This window comes from Phyllopteryx taeniolatus, chromosome 7 (assembly GCF_024500385.1).
Source record: "Phyllopteryx taeniolatus isolate TA_2022b chromosome 7, UOR_Ptae_1.2, whole genome shotgun sequence".
In the NCBI taxonomy this organism is placed as follows: domain Eukaryota; kingdom Metazoa; phylum Chordata; class Actinopteri; order Syngnathiformes; family Syngnathidae; genus Phyllopteryx; species Phyllopteryx taeniolatus.
Window position 1 is genome coordinate 26178599 of NC_084508.1, and position 21514 is coordinate 26200112.

The 21514-nt window shown below is 40.9% G+C and overlaps 1 protein-coding gene across 1 annotated transcript in view; it reads right to left on the bottom strand.

Annotated features, from left to right (window-relative positions):
- The window catches only part of ddah1 (dimethylarginine dimethylaminohydrolase 1), a 69606-nt gene extending 49136 nt beyond the window's left edge, over positions 1-20470 (bottom strand). Inside the window, exon 1 of the mRNA XM_061779802.1 lies at positions 19904-20470. Within this exon, the coding sequence (XP_061635786.1) occupies positions 19904-20197 (294 nt within the window). The 5' untranslated portion in view covers positions 20198-20470. The remainder of the gene's footprint in view (positions 1-19903) is intronic.
- Positions 20471-21514: the final 1044 nt, after the last annotated feature.

Consider the following 21514-nt stretch of genomic DNA (forward strand, 5'->3'; position numbering starts at 1 on the left):
GTAGGGGCAATAATCAATAGGAACAGGAACAATAAAATAAATCTTCTACAATGTTGTCTTTGAGACCTGAGGGTTTCAAACTAATTAAAAAGAAGAAGAAGAAAACAAGCTGCAGAACAGTTTGTCATCAACATGAAAACATTTTAGTCATGTCACTCGCCACCCTGAATTTCATTGTTGAATGCACTGAATGATGGAGTCAAGTCACCACAAGGAGGTCTACTGTAAATTATGTTGCCATGAAAGAAGATGTCTACCCACACAAACATGGTCAAGACACAAGATCGTTCACTGTCTAAAAATTTAATTTTTATTACTATATGTCATGGCCAAGCTAAAACTAGGAATCCATAAATGTACAGGCAATACTTGATGATGAATGACTTAGCAGTAGCACTCAGTAGTGGATGTTGATCCTCGTCACAGCCCAGTTTTGATAAGTTCCTCCAGTCTGTGTCATGAGTTTGCTAAAAGAAATTCTCATCCCCCTAACCATCCATCCATTTCCTTTACCGCTTATCCTCACTATGGTCGCGGGTGTGCTGGAGCCTATCCCATCTATCTCCGGGCGAGAGGCGGGCTACACCCGGAACTGTTCACCAGCCAATCGAAGAGCACATAGAAACAAACAACCATTCGCACTCACATTCACACCTAAGGGCAATTTAGACTCTCCATTCTCATCCCCCCCATTAAACGCAAAATCCTTGTTGAGAAAAATAATTCCTTAATATTTTTTTAAATAAGAAGCAAATAGATTATTGTCTAGTCAAAGATTTTATTGATGCAGTTTTATAATAACTTTTCACAAGGGTTAACTTTCTTGTGAAAGATGAAATTGTGGCAGTTGAGAAAATGACACAAGGGCAGTGAGTTTGACGTTTTTCACTCAACTGCCACAATCCAACTAACACGCCCAGAACTGACACAGAAGCCACATTAACCTCACCCACCTTCCTCTGGGTGAGGAACATGATCCTAGTGACCGCCACAACATAAGCATTCCGCTAGCCAACAAGCTGTTTCAAAAAAAAAAAAAAAAGAAAGAAAAAAAACTATACATAGAACCGCTAGTATTCTATTTAGAAAATAAACCCAAATCTCCACCAGCACCCCAGGCAGGATCTCATCCCCGACCTGGAGAGGGCACTCAACCCCAAACTGCCTCAAACGACCACATTTGCCAATGCTAGCTCTGCCTTAAAGTTAGCTTAAAACAGAATAATGACTAAGGTATGACAAGATGCCTTAATCTCTCTTCTAACAGGTCCACATGTATCACTACTAGGATTTTGTTTTTTTTATCTGGAAGAAGCCTATTTTAAAATATATAACATTTTGCTTTTTTTTTTTTACTTTGGGTTGTGCAAAAATGTTGATTGGCGCTCCTCTCATCTTATTTTAATTTATAAATGACTGGTTAAATTATTTCCCAAAATACCCTATTACCCTACCTATTCTTGCAGAGTTTGTATGCAAGCTCAGGGAGAACAACTAGCTAACTTTACTGCATTAATTACTAGTCAAATTCATTTATTAAGTTGATTTGTACATACAACGGAACGGTGGACGACTGCCTCACAGTTCTGAGGACCCGGGTTGAAATCCGTCCTCCCCTGTGTGGAGTTTGCATGTTCTCCCCGTGCCTGCATGGGTTTTCTCCGGGTACTCTGGTCTCCTCCCACATCCCAAAAAACATGCATGGTAGGTTAATTGAAGATTATAAATTGCCCGTCGGTGTGAATGTGAGTGTGAATCATTCTGTGTCTATATGTGCCCTGCGATTGGCTGGCGACCAGTTCAGGGTGTACCCCGCCTCTCGCTCAGAGTCAGCTGGGATAAGCTCCAGCACGCCCGCGACCCTAGTGAGGATAAGCGGTACGGAAAAATGAATGAATTAATTAATTTTTACATACGCTGTAAATCTCAGTAACTCATTATTATTCACGTTAATAATGGTTGATAATTTCATAAAGCCATATGACAGTGGAGAAGAACACAATACATAAAATACAAGGCTCAATCAGGTAAAACAAGTTAATATTTTCAACACTAAATTTTTTTACTGATAAATGTAAACTACATAACTACAATAACTTAATCATAATTTGTTGTTGCATTAAGTTTAATGTGAAAAGATTGCATTAGTCTGTCGCAATCCTGTAGAAAAGAACCAACCATATACAATACTTGGTATGACTTTTAAGAGTTTCGGTAAGCTACAGTACCACTTACTAATGCAGTTAAATATACTTAGACATTGATTTTGAGACAGACCATTCAAATAAATCTCAATTATACCTCTAAGTGCAAATTCTTACTTAGCTGACAGAATGCTTCTTTGATCGACCATTTTCACCTACAGAAATGAAATAGCTAAATTAATTAGGTGGAGAGGATCAGTTGGAACTGAGTTATCTGATTAAGTGTTATTCAGGTGAAAATGAAAGCAGCACCGAAAACACTGCCAGGGTAACACACTCCTCTGTGTTTAATCGTGGCAGAAGAAACTGACCACACACACCTCTGGTTAAAGAAAAGCCACTCATAGAGGTGTTCAATTGTGTGTTGGTGCTGTCAAAAGGATTTTTCACACAACATCCCTGGGAAATGTTGCACATCAGAGGCGACATTTATTTTCCTGTTGCTTTCAGACAGAATTTGCCAATGTTGACAGCCAAAACTGCTTTCAACACAAAGGGGTGTGGGGAGTGAGTGAGTGTAAAACTTCCCACTCTCTTTAAACATTGGCTGCGGTCTGCCTCTTTTATGCCTCCAGGAAGTCATTATTGTTGGAGGCCCTGCAGTACTTTTTTTGTTTTTTGTTTTTGTTTTTTACTGCTATCCATAAGACAATCTTAAAAAGAAAGAACTAAATGTCTTAATGAGAACCCTCTATAAAGGAGGCCGGCAGATGGAAAACTATCTGATATTTACAATAAACTTAGCAAGTATAGACTATTTCACCATAATGAACAATACATGTACATTATAATTTTACATTTATACAACCTCATTTCACCCATATGCTGCAACCCTCAAACTCAAAAGGTACACTGATACATTATGAAAGATGGAAGTAGGATAGAGTCTTTCAAATAACATTTTATAAAGAACTTGGCAGCCAAAAGGCACACGGCCATCATTCAGACTTTGCATCTCTCTTGAGAATTGTAAAGCCAAACCCCAGACATGCATTATCGCAACCTAGTTTGCATTTCTCTGAACTTCTACAGCTTCAGGCTATTTGAGGCATCACTACCTTTTAAGTAATTAATGAATGCCTCTGAGTCACATTGAGCATTTTACCTTTGGCTATGGCTAAAGGCGATCTCATTCATGTACCTTACAAAAACAGTAGCTTGGTCAATGGGGAACATTTATAAGCAGCAAACACTGTTCTGTGCGCCGTCCTCACAAGGACACGAGTTTGCAATGAATTGGGTAAACCAGCAGTACGTGGAACAGCTCCTTATCACATTTTAATATGCAGTATAGATTAAAATAGGACAAATCACTAAATATCTTGACATGCCAGAAAGAATTATCCAATAAATTATGATTATGATGATTATTTAAATGATTACTTTCTCGTAAAGATACATTTGCTGAAATTGTGAAACCTGCCATAGGATTGATGAGGCACATATTGTATATCTACCCATTGTTCTAACCTTTGAACCAACCTATAATAGTATATAGGGTAATAATAATTTCATGTGCTCTCCTGAAGACTGAGGTCCAGCGACAGGTCTGAGCCTCTCCCTGCTTATTTTGCATGGTAGGCCGGGAACACCCGGGACTGGTCGCCACTCAATCACATGCTACATAAACAGCTATTTCCACTCACCTGTTCCCCTGCATGTTTTTGGAATGTGGGAGGAAAGCAGAGTACATTCATGTTGTTAATGTGTTGTAATCATGTGTAATGAATGAAGTGAACCCTTAACACAGATGAATCCTACTTATTTCCTGTTGAGCATCAGGAGGCATTAAAGAACACAGACACAAGCTATCCTTAAGCAGATGCTGGCTTTGAGGCTTCCTGTGTGTGTTAATGTGCCGATCCAGTCTGCTAAGCAACTACTAAGCGCATCAACCGGCCAACAAGAAGTGTGCCTCCTGACTTGTGATCATCTGCCACGACTGCTTCTAATTATGCCGGGTCACAGGTCAACATGAGGATGTCGGGGTTTTTCAGTGCCAGCAGAGTTTATGTAATTCATTTAATCTCATGACAAAGACAGAATGGCATGGGTTCGTGAGCACAAGCACACACACACACACACACACGCGCACACACGTGTTCCTTTGGCTTCAGTAATAAAACATCTGCTTCGGGGAAAACTAATGACATGAAAAAATATTAGCTAATAGTAAGCACAGCAGGTGCAAGAACAAGAAGAGTACTAAATTGTGCTTACATGTGAGTATGTGTCTGTCTTTTCCACACTTTCAAATTTTCCCGGAAGTCTGCTGGAACGTCCCGCTGCTCTGGGCTCCAGCAGATGAGTTCTTATTGTGGGTTCAGAGGCCCAGAGCAATTACATGAGTTTATGATAAACGCTAAAAAGCGGAGACGCTTGTCATTCTGTCAAAGCTAATTTGGACAGTATTATGCCAGAGTCGACCCGCTCAGTGAGCATAAACCAGCAAACTTATTTAATTGGGTAAACAGTAGAGTAATGTTCTTTTAAATGTAAAGTTCAGTGATATACAGTAGATTGTTACACACTGCAAAAAATGAGGAGTTGGCACAATCATTGGCTCACAAATTCTGAAGGCGCTCCAAAAGGCAGCAAAGGTTCAAAACATAGTGCCTACCATAGCATAATACTTGTCTTTCCACAAGTATGAAAAAAAACTGGATACAAACAGTACAGAAAGCATAAAATTCCCCATTATTAATCCATGTCTGTATTTTTAGTCCAAAGAGTGTTATTCAATCCTGGTACATGCTGTACTTTGTTCGCCCTGTGTCTCCTAAATCATTTCATAAGATTACATTTTATCATGGTTTGCTGGGAAACTGAATAAACTGTTAGACAGAGGAACGGACATCTATTTGCAACATGCATGCATATGCATGCAGGATATTGCATAACATAGTCTTCTGTATTCTATGACAAGTCCACTTGTGGGAGAAGATGTGGACCTCCTCAAATACGGCTTGCCAAGCTTCATCTTGGATTTTCGGACCAAACGCTGTCCTCTAAAGAGCGTGTTTTCAAGCAAAATTAAAGTAAACAATGGTGGGCCCCCGAAACAGAGATTTACATTTATTAGAACTGCACAGTGCTCATTGGCATGATTGTTCTTACCTCACCCTGACTAGATGTTCAATGCTTGATTCTGACAAACAAGAGCTTGCCAAACATGGCTGAGCACTGAAGGGCAGAGCCCGTGCTATAATGCTGGTTAAATAAAGCAGTACTGCAGGTTTTAAATTGTGATGCAGTTCAGTCTGGTTTGAAATAGGGGGGGAAAAAATGAAAAAACATTAGGAAAAATTGATCAAGCTAACATTACTTGTTGGTATTCTCTACACTCTCCATCGTCAGTATCGCCAGTGTCGGACAGAAATCTCTCATGTGGATATTTGGGCAATTTTATATATTTTTTTTTAATTCTGGTTTAGAGATACAGTATGTGATAGGGCTACTAAAAGGCTAAAACATAACCGTAAACAACACGCAAGTAACACAAAGCAAGTCTTTTTCTCTTCATTCTCAAAATGTATCAACCCAATTTTTTCAGCTTTGGTTTTGCCACTATTGCCATAAAAAGCATATTTAACTCAACATATTAAAAGCTGAGACCAGATTATTATACATTTTTTTTAATCTTACATAGTTGACTATTTATTCAAATAAATTAACTGATGAATCATTTCAGCACTGGCTCATTCCATTTCGCTCTCCAGATGCTCTGTGTATGACGAAGTAGAATAAATATTGGAAAAGAGGTGAATGTGTGTTGGCGTGAGAACAGACTAAGAGCGGACCTCACACCACACTGTGACAGCTGAGGGGAGACAGAGGAGGCAACACATAGTCACACACAACCTTCCCCAACCTTCATACCTGCCCTTTCTCAACGAACCACTCACACGTACGTACACACACAAACCCTCATCCATCGCAGAGCTCTGAATGTCTACATACACAACCGCAGAAACGCATAATCTGTCCATCTATATTTCCCACATTATCAGTTCAATTTAATTAAGTTAAATTCCAAATTATGAAGGTCTTTGGTTAAATGCTAACTTGCAATTTTGAGTTGACTTCAGCTAAAACTTTCTGCACACTAGACCTTTAATATTTCCATTTATGACCATGCATATCACATCCTGCTGTCGACTCGGACATAGTGATGAATTTTCATTTTGTCAAGGATGGTCTAGTCCAGGGGTGTCAAACTCAAATTCACGGTGGGCCAAAATTAAAAATTGGGACAACGTCGCGGGCCAAACTCAATATTTAATGAAAATCACTGCGATGTGCATGTTTCCCTTCTCTGCAGAAATGTAGCGTTAAACTTTATCATATGACAACAAACTTAAATTTTGCTAAAACACTGAATCGTGAATAAACAAACTTTAATATTATAAACACCATCCATCCATCCATCCATTTTCTGAGCCGCTTCTCCTCACTAGGGTCGTGCTGGAGCCTATCCCAGCTGTCATCGGGCAGGAGGCGGGGTACACCCTGAACTGGTTGCCAGCCAATCGCAGTATTATAAACATGAGAAATAAAATTTGCGATAAAAGACATCAGCGGTATTTGTTTGTTGTTTTGTAACAGATAACATGAATTCTTCTGTCTCTCTATCTTCTATTTATCTATGTCCAACTACCTTTTCTTTTTGATGAAAAGCCAACAACAAAACAACCCAGAAATATAAGAATGTTCTTCAATAAAAAGCCAAACTTCAAACTATTAAAAGTCCCTGCCTAGGAGTTGATAAAGGGCATTAAAAAAAAAAACATATATCTAATATATATTCTTTGTTACAGCCACGTTGTTCCACACACGACAAATAGGTCTGTCTTTTACTTTAGTGAACAGATAATCTGCCTCCCACCTGTCTTGGAAGTTAACGGTTTTCCATCTTTCGTTTGGCCATTTTTGGGAAGGGGAAGTGTAAATTTGCCCGAGGAGACATAGCATAGTTGCTAACGACAGCAACAGAAAGGGAAGGGGTGCTCGCCGGTCTTGGCTGATGGGCCAACACACTAGCAAAGCATTCTGGGGTTTGTAATATTAGTGGCGCATGTGCTATATACTGCCGGGCCAGCTCTAATACACATTTGATATGGTCTTGCGGGCCAAATATAATTACATCGTGGGCCAAATTTAGCCCCTGGGCCTGAGTTTGGCATATATGGTCTATGGTCAATTGTTATACCTCACTTTTAAGTAGATAAATAAAATATGACTAAAATACAACAAATTAATGTTAATAAATGGAAAACAATGCAACAGTTGATGTGCTATCCATCCATTTTCTGAGCCGCTTCTCCTCACCAGGGTCGCGGGCGTGCTGGAGTCTATCCCAGCTGTCATCGGGCAGGAGGCGGTGCACACCCTGAACTGGTTGCCAGCCAATCGCAGGGCACATACAAACAAACAACCATTCGCACTCACAGTCACACCTACGGGCAATTTAGAGTCTCCAAGTCATGCATGTTTTTGGGATGTGGGAGGAAACCGGAGTGCCCGGAGAAAACCCACGCAGGCACAGGGAGAACATGCAAACTCCACACAGGCGGGGCCGGGGATTGAACCCGGGTCCTCAGAACTGAGGCTGACGCTCTAACCAGTCGTCCGCCGTGCCGCCTGCTTGTATTCTATGCATAAGTATTTGTGCAAATCAAAGAAGGTTATGCATTCTATACACTGATACTTACAACCCCAATTCCAATGCAGTTGGGACATTGTGTTAAACATCAATAAAAACAGAATACAATGATTTGCAAATCATGTTCAACCTATATTTAATTGAATACATTACAAAGACAAGATATTTAATGTTCAAACTGATACATTTTATTGTTTTTAGCAAATAATCATTAACTTAGAATTTTATTTTATTTTAACAACATTCAATACACGTTTGGGAACTGAGGACACTAATTGTTGAAGCTTTGTAGGTGGAATTCTTTCCCATTCTTGCTTGATGTACAGCTTCAGCTGTTCAACAGTTCAGTGTCTCCGTTGTCGTATTTTACGCTTCATAATGCGCCACACATTTTCAATGGGAGACCGGTCTGCACTGCAGGCAGGCCAGTCTAGTACCTGCACTCTTTTACTACGAAGCCATGCTGTTGTAATACGTGCAGAATGTGGTTTGGCATTGTCTTGCTGAAATAAGCAGGGCCCATGAAAAAGACGTTGCTTGGATGCCAGCATATGTTTCTCCAAAACCTGTATGTACCTTTCAGCATTAATGGTGCCTTCACAGATGTGTAAGTTACCCATGCCATTGGCACTAACACAGCCCCATACCATCACAGATGCTGGCTTTTGAACTTTGCATCCATGACAGTCTGGATGGTTCTTTTCCTCTTTGACTCATTGTTCCAGGGCTGGGACTCATTGCTTCGAGACATGTGCATCCCGGCACTCACATAGTCCCAAGTGTAGAATGATGTATGTATGTGAAAAATTAAATATACATTACTGAAACAACATTCCCAAATTAAAATACAGATATTTAGAGCATTTATTTGCTAACTGAAGAAAGGATGCAGATTTTCCAGTCCTGTATGTACTATCTGCATAGTTGGATACCTCTGGTGTCACACACGTGGACAAATAACACATAGGTACAAAGGAGTCAGAGGCCTTCAGCCTCCTCCTGCTACTCTGAGAACATTGTGGCGCCTACTTGCCAAATACTGTCTCCTGACGCACACTCAAGTGGAAAGTGTCACCTCCGATGTCTGAGAATGAATGAATGGGCCCGTGCAGACAGTCTGTAAGAATTTTTAATAGACCCAAGAAAAATGTACATTCTTGTGATGAACTCATGCATTCCAGTAAGTAATCAGACAAAACAGCATTAACTCAACAAACATGACTGTACTTGATTCACTGTTACGTATTATTTTAAATATCACGACGCCAATGGCATGTCAACAATTTTAGCAAATTTGTGATTGCAAATCATCCACAATATGAATTAACTAACAAAGTGTCTGTTGACTTAATAAGGTAGCTGACTTTAACACAGTGATGTCAGGGCAGCAACTCAGAAACTGTGCACAAAGTCTCAAGGGATGGAAGCACAGGAAACCATATCTGGAACAACAACAATGATGACTTTTCAAGAATCACAAGAACACTTTGACAAAACAGTACTCCAAAAAAGTCGTCACAGAAACAATATGAAAAGTAGATTCAGAGTAAACGCATGGAAAACACTAAAAAAAAGAAAATAATAATAATATTTTTTTAAAAAAGGACTGGGACCAACCTTAACCAATCAGGTTGATTGGTGTTGTAAAGTGCTTAATTCCATCTGGACCTTAATTGTTCATCTCAGCAAGACATTTTGGACAACTCTAGGCTTGCAACATTTAAGCAATACTTTAACCAAGGTTCTTTTCTGTTTTAGCATGAAAGTGCCACAGTGAATATTGTAGAGGAAGGTTCATAAAAGGTGTGCTTTCCAGAACAACTTGACAGAGAGACCTAAAATTCAATCGCATCAAACACCTCTGGGATAGACTAGAATGGAGAAAGGCAGAAACAGATTGGCGTAACTAAAGGAGGCCTGATAACCAAGACCAAGAAAAGTAATGTCGGCCAGCGCAGTGGATGAGTGGTATGGTTTACACCGTCTCATATTCAATTCTGAGCTTGGGCCTTTGTTCGAAGTTTGCTTGTTCTACCTGCGCTTGTATGTTTTATCTCAGGGTGGTCCTTCTTCCTCCCATAGTCTAAATTGAAGACTCTAAATTAGGGCTGGACGATCATGGGAAAAAATAATCATCACAATTATTTTGATTGAAATCAGTATTAATAAACATGATTATTCATTGATTTAAAAACTTTGTATTTATCCAACTACCAAAATCTAACTTTAAATATAACTTATAGGAACAACAAGAAAATAGCACCAAGTAAAATAATAATATATTTTTTAAAAAACGAAAAAAAGAAATACCTGCTGTTCCTGGTGAGAATATAAGAATATATGCCTGTGGGTATTGTTATATTACCTATTGGCATGTGTTTTTACAGTGTTTTTGTGTGAATATTCGTTATTTGAAGGGAAATCCCTCCGTTTGTCGTCGTGACTTCTAATGCTAATTGTTAGCATTGAACTGGTAATTTTCAAGAACAAAGCTAAAACACTAAAAGTGTGTTGTATTTAAATATACAATTTGTGTAATTCTTTTGTTGTGCGTTTAGTTTTACAGTAAATTCTAACTGGCTTGTCAATGAACTGTTTCAAGCACGCTCAGGGAGGACAGAATAACACAGTACATCACACACTTCCTTGCAGGTGCATTCGGGGTGTTTTTACAACGCAGGAACTTGCAGACACATACCGTCGGCACATTAATAGTTTTTATTTGATTATAATGTTTTTATGTTTTGTTTTGATCGTGAAAATACCAAATCACAATTAAATCGCAATGGATGGATAAACAAAGATGGAAAAAATGCGAAGGCGTTTTACAAATTTTTGAATTATTTTTTTTTTTTTTATTCTTTTGGAATTTCTGGAAATAACTCTTTAGTACATGTGACAACAATTTCCCATTTTCCTCATACTATATGTCTGGCCCAGAGGATACGGTGGCAAGATGGAAGCCTTATCATACAAAGAAAAGAAAAAAACACTATATCCTGAGAAGGGAAATTTAAAAAAAATTATATCAAGTAGTTGCACAAGTGTGCACACCCTTGTATAACTTGAGATGTGGCTTTGTTCAGAATGAACCAGTCACATTCAAACTCATGTTAAATGGCAGACAGCACACACCTGCCACAATTTAAAGTGCTCCTATAACCCCAAATAAAGTTCATATGTTGTACAAGGCAAGACAGAAGTCTCATCTTACAAAGAGAAACATTAAAGCCTGGCAACATTTTTTAAAAACACACTTTAAAACCTCACAAAAGAACTCAAGAAGAGAACTGAAGTGGGATTCATAATAAAGCCTGCCACTCTTGTTGGTGGGAGCAGTTACTGAGGCTATCAAGCTGGTCAGTCGTCTGTTTAGCGCAGTAGATGAGATTGTTTTTACACTTTTATTAAAGCAACAACTTGATAAAAAACAAGTTACAAGTAGTTAAATCAAGATCTCCGTCACATACGAGCTCTGGTTGGAAGACTCCGTTATTACATGCGTAAACAATGACAACGCCAAGCATTTACGCCAACACAGAGCATGCCTGGGACGCAGCCTGGCTATTACAATTGAACCGTATGCTGTACATGACTTTGGATTGGTTTGGGAATATTCCATCCCTGTGAATCCGAATGAAATTCGATTGGGATTTAGCCTATTTATTCTGATTGAGGTGTACATATGGAGCATTTTCATTCAGTTTGGGGTTCTAAACCGACTGTAATCGGAACACAAGGCTCCATGTAAACCCAGCTTCAATTATTTATTTTTACTTCCCCTCTCGAAAAGACTTCATGTTTTTTTTAAATTGAGTTATACAAGTTATAGGTCACATAGTGGGATAGTGGAAAATGCAATAATATTTTAAATAAAATAATTTATCTTGATCTAATTTTTTTTTATAATCACACAAACCTGGCACCTTGAACCTTAAACAGGGGCGTGTAGACCAGCTTTGCTCTTTCAGTTTCAATTACAGGTATAATTAGCCTCACCTACAGGAGAGTTTGATCATGAGCGCTATTTCATCATTTCAGTGGGCATGAGCTCATCGGAAAAAACACCATTTACAGGCACAGAGGGCGATCATTTGTGGGTCCTTCTGGAACAGTATCAAATTAAACCACCAAATGGGAAAAACACCACATCAGCTTCAGGATAAGGGGAAGTTTTTGTCAGGCTCCCACAAACTATCAAGTACACATTTCATCTGTTGGGTAGGCCGTATAATGGATGCATTTTGAGGACTTCCAACGGCAATGTAATAATCCACGTAGAGAACCAAAAGTCTGTTATCACTGAATTACAGTACTAGCTTGCAGATGCAGTAACAGAAGTGGTCAAACATTTTGCTGCAAGTTGCTACTAGGCAGAATTAATGAGGCAACATCATGTACTATGCACTGTAATTAAACCCTCCCAGTCATGAAAGTATTTGGCACTTCCACATCTTGATGGATTAATTTAAAATTCATTGTTGTAGTGCAAAATGTCCATCCTAATGACAAATCTCGAATTAACTCTAGCTGACTGGTGATAAAGCTAATGTATTCCTCGGTTATATCATTTAAAAGCATCGACCTTTTTAGCAAGTCATAATATGGTATTATTAGATACTTGTTTTTTGGGGGGTAAATTACTCCAAAATATGCTGTTCCATCTCAATAAAGTATGTTAACGTACAATGTTTTAGTCAAATAAGCAGATTCACATTTAATGCAGACTCCAGCACCATCATACGTCATTTGTTATCAGATGTAAAATGTACTTTGTCTCTCTCCTACAGTAAACAGTGGTTAACATCTTTTTACACTTTACAAATACTGTAAAACTACACACAGTGAATACATACTGTAATTATAAAAGGTAAAGGGGCTTTAACTTGTATAGTGCATTTCTGCCTTTAAGGTTCTCCAGGTGCTTCCACACCGGAACACCTCACCAGGGAGGCGTCCAGAAGGCATCCTAATCAGATGCCCAAGCCACCTCATCTGGCTCCTCTCAATGCGGAGGAGCAGCGGCTCTACTGTGAGACCCTCTCGGATACCAAGCGTCTCACCCTCTCTCTAAGCAAAAGCCCACACACCCTGGGGAGGGAATTCATTCCGGCCACTTGTTTCCGGGATCTTTTTCTTTCGACCCACAGCTTGTGACCATAGGTGAGGGTAGGAACGTAGATCAATCACTACATTTAGAGCTTCACCTTTCGGCTGAGCTCCTTCCTCGGCACAATGGACCGATACAAAGTCCGCATCACTGCAGACGCTGCACCGATCACTGCAGACGCTGCACCGATCCATCTGTCGATCTCCCCACCCTTTTCATCCCAACTGCTTCATACTCGGCTGCGAACTGCTCCAGTGAGAATTGTAGATCACAGCTTGATGAAGCCAACAGAACCACATCATCTGCAAAAAGCAGAGATGCAATACTGAGGCCACCAAACCGTACCCACTCTACGCCTCGGCTGTGCCTAGAAATTCTGTCCATAAAAGTTATGAAGAGAATCGGTGAAAAAGGGCAGCCTTGGCGGAGTCCAACCCTCAGCAGAAACGAATCAGACTTACTGCCAGCAATGCGGACCAAACTCTGACACTGTTCGTACATGGATCGAACATCCCATATCAAGGGGTTCGGTACTCCATACTCCCTAAGTACCCCCCACAGAACTCCCTGTGGGACATGGTCGAACGCTTTCTCCAAGTCCACAAAACGCATGTAGACTGGTTGGGTGAAGTCCGATGCCCCCTCGAGGACCCTGTCGAGGGTGTAGCGCTGGTCCACTGTTCTACGGCCAGGACGAAAACCACATTGCTCCTTCTGAGTCTGAGATTCAACTTCCCAACAAGCCCTCCTCTCCAGCACCCTTGAATAGACCTTACCAGGGAGGCTGAGGAGTTTGATCCCCCTGTAGTTGGAACACACCCTACGGTCCCCCTTCTTAAAAAGGGGGACCACCACCCCAGTTTGCCAATCCAGAGGCACTGTCCCCAATGTCCACCCGATGTTGCTGCAGGGTGTCAAGGTGTGTGCTGTCGAGAAGTTACGACTAGATATACTTGGGCTTGCCTCCATACACAGCTTTGGCTCTGGTACCAGTCCTCTCGAGAGGGGTTGGACTCTCTTCGTCTCTGGAGTTGCCCATGGCAAGAGGCGCCGAGCAGGTGTGGGTATACCTATTGCCCCCTGGTTCTGCACCTGTAAATTGGGGTTCTCCCTGGTGGACGAGAGGACTGGTCTCGGTTTTATGCTTTACAAATCTTAAGGCATTTCTTCAAAAGAAAGGTAAAGTTTTTTCTGTGCCCGCTCTGACCGAAAAGTGAGATGTTTTTTTCGCTCCCAACACAACCATGCATAGACTACTTCCTGTGGTCTCACACACCAAACCAGACATTCACACACCCCCGGTGACGGCTGAGTGTGACCACGTCATCTTGTGAGATTGAGAGGAGTTCCTTTTTGTAAGTCTCCAGCAGCTGTCTTGCAGCCAACTGGACTATGCGTCTTCTGAGGTGACAGAACGATGCTGTGTTTGTGTGTGCGTGTATGTGTGTGTGCGTGCGTTTGTGTGTGTGCGCGCGTGCATGTGAGTGTGTGAGTGTGTGAGTGTGTGAGTGTGTGTGTGTGTGTGTGTGTGTGTGTGTGTGTGTGTGAGTGTGAAGAGGTTTGTCTGGTCTGGTAATCTTCAAGTCTTTGCACATAATCCATGGTAAATGTCCACCAAGGCGGAATTGACCTTGGCGATCATTTGGATATAGTACATATAGCATACATGTACTAGAACACAAAAAAAAGCAGTAGTTGGGACTATATAGTGTCCTTTATCTCTTTCTTACGAACCTTTCAAAGGTAATGGGGGATAAATTGTGGATTGGCTGTGTAACCATGTCACCGTTGAGGCAGCTATAGATACAGCAGCGCTTGCAACGTCCCTCTGCTCCAGAAGGAACATATGGAGGGCTGCCTTAAGTTTGCCAGAGAACATCTACAGTACATGACTCAGAAGGCTTGGGAGAAAGTGCTGTGGTCAGGTAAAAACAAAGTTGAGCACTTTGGCATTCAACCTGCTGTGTATGCAGGATGAACAAATCTGGGTATGACCCAAAAAATACCATTCGCACAATCAAACATGGTGCAAATGTGTTTTTCTACAAAGAGTTCTGGGTGACTTAACCGCATTTAGGGGGTAATAAACAGAGCCTATAAAATCTTGGATGAAAACATTTTCTCAACAAGAACACTGAATATGGGTCGTGGATGGACTTTCCAGCCTCACAATAACCCAAAATATCCTTCCAGGGTAACAAATGAGTGGGTCATGGAGTGGCCTAGCTAGTCTTTCTCCAGACCCTAACCCAATAGAAAACCTGTAAAAGGAACTGAAGCTTCGAGCTTCAGGAGCAGGAGCAGCCAAGAAAACTGCAAGAATTTAGAGTTTCTAGAAAGAAGAATGGGTCAAAATCCTTCCTGAGCTGTGTGCACTGCAATCCTGCTGACCAACTATCAGAAACATCTCATCCATGTGCTTGCAAACTACGATTTCTTGTAAAATACTTATTTTAGTCAATAAAACGAGTGTCTACTACCATAATCAATTTAAAAAAGAAACAACAGCAACAAACATTAGAGACAATTCTCTGTGAGCAAAGTTACAAATTCAGTAGGGTGATCAAATAATTCATGCTAAAAAAAAATCAATGTCCTTGGAGTGTTGTGCACTTGTATGATAGAATGCATTGTATAAGATTATAGAATATATTATTTCACATTGGGTTCTAAATGTGTTTTCAGTGAGAGCAGACTTTCATGGCAGAGAGACAATTTTCCTGTCAGTCAGTCAAAATAGATCTAATTTTTGCACAGTTTACTCCATATCTAACTAACATATCTAACTGGAGGAATTGTGGTCATAAATTACGCTTGATGAAATTGTATTTTTTAAGTTTTGTTAATATGCAAGAAAATTAATATAAGGCAGCAGTACGACAATATTATGCTGCACGTATGAAGCAGACAAACTCAGAAAGACTTACAGCAGAAGGTTAAATGCAATAGGAATATGAAAGACAGCTGGAGAAGTGACGTTGCCCGAGTCCTACATGCTACTTGGTGGGTTCCAGTTATCTCAACATTCTCTGCTCCATTCACACATTGATGTCAAAACTAACTGAAGGAAACCAGGTTAGTTCTATAAAGGAAATCATAAGAGAAGCAAGAATAGCTAGGAATTTGAATTTGCAGACTGTCTAGTCAAAACAAGGTCTTTATGCAGTATGGTGTTAGTTTGGAGAGGGGGGGTGACCGGAAAGAGGGCTTCACAAAGAGATAAACTCGCAGGACTGAACCTAAATATTTTGGCTAAAACATGACCTAAATATTGTGTCTGCAGGGAAGAATTTTCCATCCTGTCTGCACACCTTAAATCATACCTACGGTTTTACACGTTATGGCAGATTTAACCACTTTTTAATGACTATTATTTTCCAGTAGCAGCAAGAATACCCATAGAAAATGTGTTGTAAATGACTTGTTATGGTCAGGCTTAATGATAGACTTTAACCAAAATAGCATGAACCTTACTGGTATTTGGTTGCTCAAGTGAAAGAAAAATATTCAAACAACATATTTGCAGGGGGCACGGTGGGCGACTGGTTAGCACATCCGCCTCACAGTTCTGAGGACCCGGGTTCAAATCCAGCCTCGCCTGTGTGGAGTTTGCATGTTCTCCCCGTACCTGCACTGGTTTTTTCCAGGTACTCCAGTTTCCTCCCACATCCCAAAAACAGGCATGGTAGGATAATTGAAGACTTGAAAATTGCCAATAAGTGTGAATGTGAATGCGAATGGTTGTTTGTTTCTAGGTGCACTGCGATTGGCTGGCGACCAGTTCAGGGTCTACCCCAACCTCTTGCCCAGAGTCAGCTGGGATAGGCTCCAGCACGCCTGCGACCCTTGTGAGGATAAGGGGTACGGAAGATGAATGAATGAATGAACATATTTGCAACCATGTTCATTCCGATTCAGATGTTTTGTTTGATTTTCCATATTATCACAAAAATCTGCAGTGTCTAAATCCATCAACATAAACCACCTGTTTATGTGTATGCTGTTTGTCTTTGCCAGTACGTAAGAGTCTGAAAGCTGATTGATTGATTTATTGATCAAATAATTAATGTTGGTGTGTTGTACTGTACAATCAGATCACTTTAACCATCGTAAACCGTATCCCCAAATTGGCAGGAATGTTTAAGTCCAGATGACATTGAGGTAACTTTGACAACATTAAGGCACTTATTGTGTATGTCAGAGAGACAGCAACAGGGCAGGCAACTGACAAATGACAAACAACTGCTTTAACACTGCTAGGACAAAATATCGCTGTGGGGAATCCCCTGCATAGGGTCCCTTATTAATGCGCTTGTTGGTATATACCTGAAGTACAAGAAAATAAAGCGAACTTATCGCATGCAAAAAAGTGCATGGAAAAAAAAAAGAGAATGAAAAGAAAAAATGTGATAGTGGTAAGTAAGAATTTGTATGTGTTACATGAGAAAAGTAGTGATACCAGTTTGTCCCAGTCCCACCAAGTGTCAGAAACATTTACTGCATATTACATGATATCAGTTAAACAGAAGACCAGCTAACAAGCTAGTTTATACATAAAGTAGCAATATATATGTTTGTTTACACATAAGAGGTATACAGGGGCTTAAATAAGTATTTAACATGTCACCATTGTTCTCACTAAATATATTTCCAAACATTTCAAATCTGTATTGAATAATTAATGAACACCCATTTGCTGGAATAACGCCAATGATTCAATGGCTGGGCCATTCCAGCAGCTTTATTTTTGTTCTTTGAAACCCATTGAGAGTTTCCTTGGCAGTATGTTTAGGATCATTATCCTGATGAAATGTCCACCCTTGTTTCATTTTCATCATCCTCGTAGATGGCAGCAGATTTTTGTCAAGAGTGTCTCGGTACATTCGCCCATTCATCCTTCCTTCAATAATGTGAAAATCACCAGTATCATTTTCTGAAAAGCTGCCCCACACCATCATGTTCCCACCTCTGACCTTCACTGTTGGTATGGTGTTTTTAGGCTGATGTGCAGTGACATTTCTCCTCCCAACATGGTGCGCATTATGGCATCCAAAGAGTTCAATTTTGCTCCAATCAGACCAGACTATATTTTCACAGTATTTAACTGGCTTGTCCAAAAGTTGTTCAGCAAATTTTAAACGATCTTTGACATGCTTTTTTTCAGCTCACTGTTTTCCTTGTGACAACAGTACATGCTAATTTCAGGTCTTTTTGAAGCTCTCCACTGGTGGTCCTTGGCTCTTGGACAACTCTTCTGATTATTCTTTGCACTCTTCTGTCAGAAGTCCTACGAAAAGCACCTGATCGCGGCAAATCTATGATGGTATGATTCGTTTTCCACTTACGAATTATGGCCCCAACTGTGCTCACTGGAACGTTCAGAAGCTTAGATATGCTCCTGTAACCAATGTCATCATTATTTTTTGCAACAATTAGTTTGCGATGGTCTTGAGAGAGCTCTCTGCTCTTACACATCATGAGATGTGTCTTGACTCACATCTTGGCAATGAGACATTTTTGTAGGCCATCAATTAGGACTGAACCAGCTGATATTCATTTGTACTGACAAGGGGCTGGATTGCTGTTTGATTATTGGAAGATTTTAGGTGTTGTCTTCGCTTTCCATGCCTTTTTGCACCTCCCTTTCTTCATGTGTTCCTTCCTGTGCCATTTCACATTGTTACACACAACTTAATTTCTGATCTTATTTGTTCTACTTTATTTGTATGTATGGATTACTTGGGTTGTTCCCAACATCTGCTGAAAATTTCACAACAATATCATCTTTGATTTTATTTTGTGAGAAAAATTGTGTTGTGTTGAATACTTATTTTAGCTGCTGTATAAATGCAGCTTGCACCATGCGCAGCAAAAATAGATGCTGAGGGCAGCATGTTCCATAGATTCTGTTTCACAGTGAGGCTGGGGCCCCTTAGAGTCACTGTTTCAAATAAAGCGACTCTGATCTGAAATGGGCGGCACGGTGGTCAAACTGGTTAGCACATCTGACTCACAGTTCTGAGGGTCACGGTTCAAATCCCAGACTCGCCTGTGTGGAGTTTGCATGTTCTCCCCGTGCCTGCGTGGGTTTTCTCCGGGCACATCCCGCCACATCCAAAAAACATACATTAATTGAAGACTCTAAATTGCACATAGGTGTGAATATGAGTGCGAATGGTTGTTTGTTTCTATGTGTCCTGCGATTGGCTGGTAACCAGTTCAGGGAGTACCCCGTCTTTCGCTCAAAGATAGCTGGGACAGGCTCCAGCACGCCTGCAACCCTAGTGAGGATAAGCGGAACGGAAGATGAAGAATTGATCTGAAATGACAGCGGCTTTCACAGAAGCCGACCAACCGTTTTCCCCATTGTCTGTGTTTTCCTCCCTCTGTCTCTAACTCACGGTCACACACAAGCGCGCACGCACACACACACAAACGCATCTTGTGTGAGCATGAAGTCTAGCAACAAACGTTAGCTTACATAACTACAAAATAAGACACACTTGAAGAAAATCCTTATTTAGAGTATTAATTTGGTCTAATACACATCATTCATGCAAAGCACCCCTAAACCTAATGTAGCACATTTTGCAGAAAATGTAAATATAAATGCATTGTGGTCTTAGATGGGCGTTGCCCATGTGCCTCATTACCAACATTCTTTTTGTGCAGAGTGGTAAAGGCTAAAGTAGGCCTACTTAAATTGCGGCTTTCTAAGGTGCCTTTTGTTGCTACGTAGTTGAATGCAATGAAATATTTTGAGAGGGAGACATCACATGCAATTAAATAATACACGTTCACCGGCAGTTTTTAATCCTCGTGAAAGTGCCAAGTGAGAAAGACCAGCAAAGCTCCCGACGATAACATCCAATGTTATTTGAGGTGACAGCGATCTATGATGCGGAGCATATGTTGCCACTTTCCTACCTCTCTCCTCCTGCTCTCTGCACCCGGTCTGGTGATGAGCGCCGTGTCCCCGCACACAACAGCGGCATCCTCCACGAACACGCAGTCCGGGAGCGTCTCATCCGCAGGCAGCTCCACTACCTCGAGCCCGAGCATGCTCCTCAGGACGTGGACGTAGGCATCATGTTCCTTTTGCGCCTTAGTTGAATCCACCTCAGCCTGGCAGGTCCGGAGCGCCTCTTTTGCCAAACACGTAGGGATTTCCCGGACGATAGCGTGGGTGTAACAACCAAAACCTGCCATTAAACCAGCCATGTTTTCCCCTTCACTTGGCACACTAATAACTAAAGGGGGGAAACAATCAAGCCTGTAGAGGACCCCAGCGAATCAGTGACCATCCCCTGTCACAATGCTGCATGCCTTACTTATTCACCACGTTGGGGTTCATTCTTAATTGACAGAGACGGCTGCTTCATTGAGTGTTAGTGAGCCGCACTCTAGCCTCCAGGCGGGTCGCAGTGACGCACAGCAACCATCACGTGAAGCCAACACACAGCCTGTCATCCCTCGGAGAGGCGCTCTGCCAAACAAGTGAGAGCCAGTTGCACACTCTAACATCAGCTTTAGTCAACACTGCACCTGCAAACAGCCTCAAGGCAGCATTGCATCTAGGACACGGGCTTACTTCCCACCAATTTCAAACCAACAGATGAAGTACATGTCAATATATAGGTAACCATATAATAATAAAAAATAACAATACTTCTGTATCTGTACCGTTTTAATTAACATGTCAAACATGCTTTCACATAGCCTACATTTGAGAACAAATATGTACATTCTACTCCTTACTTTGTCAAAATTGGATTAAATGGCTACTCCTGCAATTAGCTGCCAACCAGTTCAGGTCAATACTATATTGACTTATTGTTCAATCAATAAAATGGGCACAATAGTTTTTCCAGACTCGATAAACTGTCATTGTTGTGGTGACCTGGCGCGCGGCTTACACATTGAGCCAACAGGGTTGGACAGCTGTGTCATTAGCCGCTAGAGGGCTTATGGATCGCCGGCACACTGGTATACTCTTGCCGGTGTTGGCTCTGTCCAATACTCCACAGCCTTGCTCCTCGTGCAGCGCGTAGTATCACCCAACACAGACACTTTGCTCGTCTACCAGCTAGCGAACGAGCTAATGAGCATGTTAGAGAGACACTCTATGGAGGCGTAAGTAGCCAAAATACAGGACATTTAACTGTTTATTATGTTCGCTAGCTCACAAGCTAATGAGCTAGCGAGCCAAGGAGCTAAACAGCTCACTCCACCACAGCGAAATCATTTAAAACATCAGCGCCTCTCTCCGAGTTGTTGTGTGTTGGTCCACAATTAACACAAACACATTAAAGTTAACTGTTTTTAAGCCTATAAACTCAGTGGTGCACATTAGTCTGCCAGTCGTTAAATACAGCAAACGTCAACGTATATTTGATTGGCAGGTGAAGGGCTCGTCATCAATGGACCAACCACTCAGTCTTACAGCTATTTATTCTTCATTTCAGACCCAGGGGGATTCATATCACAGAGTAAATAAAAACAGTTTAGTCGAGAAACAAGAATGGAAATAATCATAAC